General features: G+C 40.2%; 1 protein-coding gene across 1 annotated transcript in view; it reads right to left on the minus strand.

The window, feature by feature from the left end:
* Nucleotides 1-2,099: 2,099 nt before the first annotated feature.
* The window catches only part of LOC103608959 (solute carrier family 22 member 4-like), a 23,237-nt gene continuing 16,135 nt past the window's right edge, over nucleotides 2,100-9,201 (minus strand). Inside the window, exon 6 of the mRNA XM_008593344.1 lies at nucleotides 2,100-2,120. Within this exon, the coding sequence (XP_008591566.1) occupies nucleotides 2,100-2,120 (21 nt within the window). The remainder of the gene's footprint in view (nucleotides 2,121-9,201) is intronic.

Below are 9,201 nucleotides of genomic sequence, written 5' to 3' on the forward strand. Positions count from 1 at the left end.
GTGTAGCTGGCCTGTATGGGGATCTTAAACCTTGACCTTGGTGTTACAAGGCAATGCTCTAACTAATTGAGCTAACTGGCCAGCACTTTATTTTTTATTTTATTTTATTTTGTTTTGTTTTATTTTTTTATTTTATATTTTATTTTATTTTATGACCGGTAAAGGGATCTTAACCCTTGACTTGGTATTGTCAGCACCACGCTCACCCAGTGAGTCAACCGGCCATCCCTATATGGGATCCGAACCCATGGCCTTGGCGTTATCAGCACCACACTCTCCTGAGTGAGCCACAGGCTGACCCCCGGCCAGCACTTTAAAGTAATTCTTAAACACTTTTTTTATTTTTACTTATTTACTTTGGCAGCTGGCCAATACGGAGATCCAAACCTTTGACCTTGGTGTTACAACACTGTGCTCTAACCAATTGAGCTAACCAGCCAGCCCTTAAACACTGTTTTTAAAGACTGCATAATATTCTTTCATAAGGACATAATGTTATTTAACTATTTTCATACTTAGTTTTTTTTTTTTTTTTTTCCTTTTTGTCTTTTTTTGTGTCCAGCAACGGGATCGCCCCCCTCGGTGTTGCGCCTGCACCTCGCTCAGCCAGTGAGCGGGAACCAGTCTATATGTGGGAACCGGTCTGTATGTGGGATCCGAACCCTCGGCGGGAGCGCCTCCGCGCTCCCAAGCGGCAGCACTGTAGCAGTGCGCCACTGGGCCGGCCCGATACTTAGTTTTTTAAGATTGCAAATAATGCTGTAATAAATATCTATATGCATATATACTTAATATACTTCTGATTATTTTTTAATTATGAAATCAATACATCAAAAAACCACAAAAACAAACAAACCCACAATCCAAGTGTTTTAAGCCTCTGGAAACACTTTGCCAATTTGCTTTCCAGAAAAAATGAACCAGTTTGTATTTCCACCAGAAAGGTATGAGAGTGCATCTCATTATATTTTCATCAGTATCAAATACTGTCCTTTTGTAATCTTTCTAATTTGTTAGTTGGGACATGGCATCACATTGTTGCTTCAATTAGTATCTGTTTGAGTACTTGTGAAGCATAGCACATTTTTTGTGTTTATTAGACAATATTTTCTCGTTTGAAAAGTAATTACCTTTGCCCATTCAACTATAATAATGATACTAATAATAAATTCAATTGTTTGCTCAACAAATATTTACTGAACACCTACTGTGTGCTAAGCACTGTTCTAACTGCTGAGGATACAGGAGTGCTCCTCATGGAGCTCACAGTCTAGTGGAGGGAGAAGGACAATAAACAAAATGAAGAAGTAAATTAGGATGTCAGAGGGAGATAAGTACTATATTAGTCAGTTTTCTGTCAGTTATAACAGAATACCTGAAACTGGGTAATTTATAAAGAAAATATATTTATTTATTATAGTTTTAGAGGCCATCTGGTGAAAGCCTTCTTCCTGGTGGGCACTCTCTGCAGAGTCCCAAGGCAGTGTAGGGCATCATGTGGTGGGGGCAAGAGCATGCTCTACAATTTTCTTATAAAGCAGCCAGTCTGCTCCTGTGATGACCCATTAATTCATTAACCCACTAATCCATGAATAGATTAATCCATTCATGAGGGCATAGCCCTCATGGTCCAATCACCTCTTAAAGGTCCCACCTTTCAAATATCATATTGGGGATTAAGCTTCTACATGAGCTTTGGAGGGACAAACAATTCAAACCATATTCAATATTAGGGAGATAAATGAAGCGGGGATGGGTAAGGTTAGGACAGAGAGAGAACAGAATACAATTTTAAATAAGGTGGTCAGTTAAGGACTTTTAAGAAGGTGATGTTTGAGCAAAGACATGAAGGAAGTAAGGGAGCAAGCTGTAAAGGTACCTGGGAAGAGTACTTCTAGGTAGAGGGAACATGTGGAAGCAGGTGTTGCATGTTCAAATAGCAAGGCCGGATAGCCTGAATGAAGAAAGCAATAGAGAGTGTAATAGGAGATGAAGTCAGAGAGCTAAAAGACGGGGGGAGAGGTGTGGTACAGATTGATTAGGGCCCTATGAGCTGGGTGACCATATGCTCTCATTTGAATGTTTGTTCTCTCTGAAACTCATGAGATGAAGTCAGAGAGCTAAAAGACGGGGGGAGAGGTGTGGTACAGATTGATTAGGGCCCTCTGAGCTGAGTGACCATATGCTCTCATTTGAATGTTTGTTCTCTCTGAAACTCACGTTGAGATTTAATTGATGTGGGGCCTTTAAGAGGTGATTATGTCATGAGGGATCCGCCCTCATGAATGGATTAATGCTTTATCGCAGGAGTGGGTGGGTTTGTTATAAAATGAGTTCTCCTGATTTCTTCTGTCTCTTGTGTGCTCACTTCTGCCTTCCACCATAGGATGACCCTCTCCAGATGCCAGCGCCATGCTCTTAGACTCCCCAGCCTCCAGAACTCTGAGAAATAAATTTCTTTTCTTTATGAACTACCCAGTCTGTGGCACTCTGTTATAGCATCAGAAAATAAATTAAGATACCATTTATAATTTAGTGTTCAAATTGGGAGACTTTTAGAGTGAAAGGTGGGGATGGGAACTATTAATAATTACACTAGGCAAATAGAAACTGAAACTGTCCTGGACAACCTGTGACATGGAATCATCCTACTTATAACCATTGTAAGGACTTGACCTTTTTAAAAATTTAACTGAGATGGGAGGCCATTGGAAAGTTTTGAGCAGAAAAGTAACATGATATACTTGACATCACTCTAACTGCTATGCTGAGAGTAGATTGAAGGAGAACATGAGCAGAATTAAGGAAGAGGGACCTGTTAGGAAGCTAACAGCATCCAGGCAAGAAACTAGATTGTAAATATGTTGAAATTATGGCCAAAGACTTTATTGACATATTAGATGTGGGGTGTGAGAGAAAAAGCAACCAGAAAAATGGAGTTGCTATTTATTCATATGGGGAAGACTTTAGGAAGAGCAGATTTGGGGAGAAATTAGGTGCAAATGTTAAGTTTGATATCCTATTATATATCCAAGTGAGCATATTGAGTGGGCAGTTAGTATGTGAGTCTGGAGTTCAGCTTTCTTTATATATTTGGTGAATGTCAATGTAAAGATGATATCTAAAACCATGAGACTGGATTTTTTAAAAAGGAAAAGAACCAAAGACTAAGTTCTGGCCACTTCAGTAGTAAGCAGTAGGGTAGATAAGGAAGAACCAGCAAAGGAGATGTTGAAGGAGCAGCCAAAAAGGTAAGAGGAAGGCCGGCCCGGTGGCGCACTGGATAGTGCGCCGCTTGGGAAGTGCAGCGGCGCTCCCACCCGAGGGTTCGGATCCCACATACAGACCGGTTCCCGCTCACTGGCTGAGCGAGGCGCGGGAGCAACGCCGAGGGTTGCAATCCCGTTGCTGGTCCCCGGTCCGGTACGGGGGCAACACTGAGGGTTGCGATCCGTTGCCGGACACGGAAAAAAAAAAAAAAAAAGGTAAGAGGAAGGCCGGCCCGGTGGCGCACTGGATAGTGCGCCGCTTGGGAAGTGCAGCGGCGCTCCCACCCGAGGGTTCGGATCCCACATACAGACCGGTTCCCGCTCACTGGCTGAGCGAGGCGCGGGAGCAACGCCGAGGGTTGCAATCCCGTTGCTGGTCCCCGGTCCGGTACGGGGGCAACACTGAGGGTTGCGATCCGTTGCCGGACACGGAAAAAAAAAAAAAAAAAAAAAAAAAAAAAAAAAAAAGGTAAGAGGAAAACCAAGCAAGTTTGGTGTCCTGGAAAGCATTTCAAAGAAGAAAGAAAAATGAGTTTGTCAGATACCTTGAGAGGTCAAGTAAGATGAGAACTATGAATCAACCACTGAATTCAGAAACATGCTTTGGGGACCTTGATAAAGCTGTTCTTGTGAAAGATGGGGGCGAAAACTTAATTGTAGAGGGTTCAAAGGAAAATTGGAAGGAAGAAATTGGAAATAACAAGTATACAGCAATCTTTTGAGGAGTTTTGTTGTAACAGGACAAGGAGAAATGGGGCACTAGCTGAAGGCAGAAGTGGGGTCAAGAGATTTTCAGGCATCACAGAGTCACAGCTGTTCACATGCTGAATGGGAAAGACCCAGTAGAGAGGGAAAAGACTGATGATGGGGGCCAGAGTCAGCAGCAACATCTCTGTGCCCAATTATATAGCTTCCATATGCTTAAGGGTTATGAATCAGAGCTGAGTATCTCTCCTGTTTTCCCGTTTTCCTAATCAATCTTTTTTTTTTTTTTGGCAGCTGGGCCGCCTAATCTACCTTCTTGAACAAAGGTTTTCCAAAGAAAGAAAGGACAAGATGATTATTAACCTATACTCTTGCTTAGACAAGATTGTGTTAGGCATGCACATTAGTCAAAGGTCTGAGTTGGGTACTTTAACATTCCAATGATGCTTGGCTAAGGTTATCACCTTTGAGTTTTCTCCCCAGGAAATAATGACTCCAGCCTCGAAATAACATCAGGGACTAGAGGCTCACCAGAGCACTACCAGGCACAGAACCCATGATGCCAAGAACCTTGTTCATCATGGAATCGTGACCTCTGACTCAAGCCACCTGCAAACGCTATGATTACACCTCCGTCCTTGCTCCCTCCCTGTGCATACCCACATTCTTTTTTTCCCTTTAAAAACCCTAAAATTTAGCCAGTCAGGGAGGCGGGCTAACATTGCTACTCTGCTCACATGCTCTGTCTGCTGTAATAGATCCTTCTTCCTGGCACTAATTTTTGTCTCAGATTGTTTCTTGGCTCGATGAGCAACTGAACTCAATTAGATCTTTGTGGCTTGGTTACAAAAGCAGAAACGAACAAAAAGCAGATTGGTCATTTCAAAGTTACTTTCCTTGTAAGGTGGGGACAGAGAGACAGACAACAGAAAAATAACTGATTATTTAACATCAGGTTACTTCAGACTATATCCTCTTTGGGTAAGGATTAAAGCAGAGGGTACTTTATTATCATGCCTATTGAAGATTTAAACTGGCCTGTTTGGGAAATTGGTTGTTATCTCTGTTTCCTCATTTCCTGAAGGTCAGACCACAACTTGGTTCAGATTTGGTGAGGTGGAATTTAGCAGGGGTGGATTTTTAGTCTGGTCTATTGGGGCCTAGTGCAGGAACTCCCAAATAATGGCCTCCTATAACTTTTATTTAACACTGTTTACCAGCAAAATATATCTTAAGCTAGTTTTAGAAAACGGAAAGCTTAGTCACATGCTCAAAAAAAGCACAACAAATAGGTGGTGAGGTGTAAACACTGAAACTTGTAGCTAGGAACAGCTGTTGGCTGCCTTCTTGAAGGTGGATATACCATATGAACCAGGATACTTGATTTCTTGTTACATTTCACTTGTAAATTACTATTAATATCTGCCATTGTGGTATAACATGAAATGTATTTGGTCTTTGTCCTTGGTTCCCTGTCATAAAATTCTTAACACCCCTGGAATTTCCTGAGTGATAGGAGTATCTTTTCCTATTCATAACGAGCTTCTTTGATAATTTCTGAGTCAATGCTAATCAGGTTACTTAGGAGGAGCCCTTAGATTGCTTCAGCATGGGGCCAGTCACCAGAGAAAGATCACTTTTGTAGGATCAGAGGGTTGGAATTTTCAGCCCCACCCACTGACCTGTGGGAGGGCGTGGGGCTGGAGATCAAGCTCTATAAAAACTCTTGGACAACAAGATTTGGTGAACCGCCAGGTTGGTGATTCCATGTGCTGAGAGGGTGGTGTACCAAACTTCACAGGGACAGTTACTCCTGCGGTTGGGACCCTTCTAGACCTCGCCCTATATACCCCTTAATCTGGCTGTTTATCTGTATCCTTTATAATAAACCGGCAAACGTGTTTCCCTGAATTCCACGAGCAGTCCCAGCAAATTAATCAAACCCAAGGAGGGGGTTGTGCACCTAAGGCAGTGTTAGAATTGAATGAATGAATTTGTTTTTTGGCAGCTGGCTGGCATGGGGAACAAAACCCTTGACCTTGGTGTTGTAACACCACACTCTAACTGACTGGGCTAACTGGCCAGCCCAGAATTGAGTTGAATTATATGACACACAGTTGGTGTTGGCTGGAGAATTGTTTGGTATGTGGGGACCCCCCCCACATCTGGTTACAGAAGTGTTCTGTGTTGAATGTAAGAGTTGAGAGGAAAAACAGTTTGTTTTCTTCCACTAACAGCCATCAATTTCTCTCAAAGGAGTATATAACATTTTCTGGATAGGAATACTGCATATAATCATTTGGGTATAGCAGTATATGAGTTCATTTCAAAAACTACTATAATCTCAAATGTGCCGTTTACCTGTATACTTTCACATGTACACACATATATATACTCACACACACTGTTGTCATCTAATTGTTATGTTAATACAATGGCATTCTTTTTATTTGGATAGTATTTGTATGTTTAAAAGTGAGTGTTAATCCTTATATGGATTTTGCCACTCCTTGGCTAACACATTTTTAAAAAATCTTATAAATCCATTTCATCAAATTAATTAGTAAGGAGGACTGTCTAGAAAAAAAAATTTTTTTTTAAACAAGGAGATTATCTGTAAGAGTGGTCCAGAATTTAGTCTATGACAAGCATTTCTCTACAGCAAGACATATTTTAGGGTTAATTGTTATAGTTGGTCCATTTCAGCGGTAAAGGTTTGGTTTCTTCAGTTTTATCTGTTTTTCAGCTCACCAAATGGGGTAGAAATTTGATCAGAATGCAGTTACTAAAACCTTGGGATTTTCTTCTCTGTCCGTTGAATCTCTTGTTTTTTTCCAAGATCTGAACCTGAAAATAAAATAGCTGCTAAAGAAAATCAAATATTCAAGATAAATAATAACATTCAAGACTCTCCTCTTCAAAATGCCAAACTGACACTGAAAAACATTTCTCCAATCAATGAACAAGTAATTATTTGTGAACTCTAACAAGAACCTCATAGGGCCGTCCGGTTAGCTTATTTGGTGAGAGCATGGTACTGACGGGATGAAGGTCACAGGTTCAGATCCCCTTACCAGCCAGCCACGAAAAAAAAAAAAAAAAGAACCTCATGAGAGTAGGGCTAGTATTTTATGACTTTGAACATCTGAGGCCATTTTCTTAATTAAACATGAAACTCAGAATTTAAACTCTTTCAGTTTCTCTGAGGAAAGGATAGAGGGGTAAGAATGAAATTCTTGGCAATTAAGGTTGTATTGAAGTAGTCATGTCATTAGAAGAAAACAACTTATCAAAAATCCCCAACTTTTGCTGTAAGTGCTCTGTCAGGGATCAGAATCCATTCACATATAGACTTACCTTTATCATGGCCAGGCAGTGAAAATGTTTAATCTTATATTTCCTCAAAATAGCCATATGAAATATTCCCATATAACAGATGGGAATACTAAGGTTTAGTGAAAATTACGTGATTTGCCCAAATTTATGTAGTAGATTTGAGATTTGAATCCAGGCAGTTTCACTGTAGAATCTAAACTTCTCCTACCATAGCACTATCTTTTAAATGTTTGATAATCTGTGTTATCGTAGACAGATCTTTGGTCTTTGTCTCTGGTTATTGACAGCGAGTTCCTAAACTCTTGTAATTTACTGAGTGATAGGGGCAATAAGAACATCTTTTGTTTTAATGAGGCAACTCTTGCCAGGGCCCTACTTAGACAGCTTCAGAATGGGGGCTGGTCACCAGACAGACCAAGCCTTGATTAGGAGCCTGGAACTTTCAGCCCCGCTCTCCCAACCTCTCGGGAGAGGAGAGGGACTGGAGATAGAGTTAATAATTGATTGTGCCAATGTGCTGACACCTCGGTAAAAACCCCTGAATGATGGCATTTGGAGAGCTTCTGAATCGACGAACACATTTGTATTTCAGGAGGGTAGTGCATCCCCACTCCACGGTGACTGATGCTCCTGCACTCAGGATGCTTTCAGACCTCACCCTATGTACCTCTTCATGTGGCTGTTTATCTGTATCCTTTATAATAAATCACTAATAGTAAGTAAAATGTTTTCCTGAGTTCTGTGGTTCATTTTAGCAAATTATCAAACATGACAAGGGGAATTGTGGGAACCTCAGACACTGTAGTCCAGTTAGACAGAAGTGCGGATAACCTGAGGACCTAATACTTGGGACTGGCACCCGAAGTGAGGGCAGTATTGTGAGACTGAGCCCTTGAACTTGTGGAGTCTGATGCCAACTCCAGGTAGTTAGGGTCAGAATTGAATTGAATTCTAGGACACCCAATAGGTGTTAGGTTGGTGTCAAGAAGAAAAACTCTTGTATAATCTCATAGGCCAAAAAAAAAAGATATTAAATTGTTGTATTTTGCATTTTTTTATTAATGTGGACAAGTATTTTTTTTTATGTGTGTATTGGACACTTATCTTTCCTCTTCTATAAATTGCCTGTTCTTGTCATTTGCCAGTTTTGCTACTGAGTTGTCTTTCTCCCACTGATTACTCAGAACTTTTTGTATATTACTTATATTAATGTTATTTCTCTATTTTGTGTTGCAAATATTTTCCCCTCGCTTGTTGACTTTTGTCTTTATGGTTTCTTTTTGTCTTGCCAATAATTTAAAACATTATAAAATCAGATATATCAATTTTTTCCTTTATGGCTCTTTGATTTTCATATTATGCTCAGAAAGACCTTGTCTAAGATTGTAAAAATATTTATGTTTTCTTCTGGTATGTTTATGATTTTACAATTTTTTTAGGCTCCATTTTCTTTTTCTTTTTTTTTTTTAGGATGAGGAGAAATAAAATAGGTTTATTTTGTAAAGATTTGACAATGAATGTTAGTTTGATAACACAATTTCAGGGCCTAGATGACATCAAGGCCTGGTAACTGACAGAAATTAAACTGGTGTGCAACATATTGGAAGAAGAGCAGGTAAAGCCAGTCATTAATGAAAATACCCTGCAGGAATGATAAGGCCACTGTCAGTGGAGACTTCCAGCCCCCACCTCCTGCAGCCCACACTCTGCCCAACCCTGTCCTGAAACAGATAAAGCATCAGGCGTAGGCCTAAATTTTTTATCTTTCTGGAATTTATCTTGATACATTTTGTAGAATTCAACTTTTTTATTTATTCAAAATATCCAGCTGAATGTTCTAACATCTTTTACTGAATAATCTAACTTTTCCCCATTGGTTTTTTTTTTTTTT

The sequence above is a fragment of the Galeopterus variegatus genome, unplaced genomic scaffold (genome assembly GCF_000696425.1).
Source record: "Galeopterus variegatus unplaced genomic scaffold, G_variegatus-3.0.2 Scaffold9016, whole genome shotgun sequence".
NCBI lineage: Eukaryota > Metazoa > Chordata > Mammalia > Dermoptera > Cynocephalidae > Galeopterus > Galeopterus variegatus.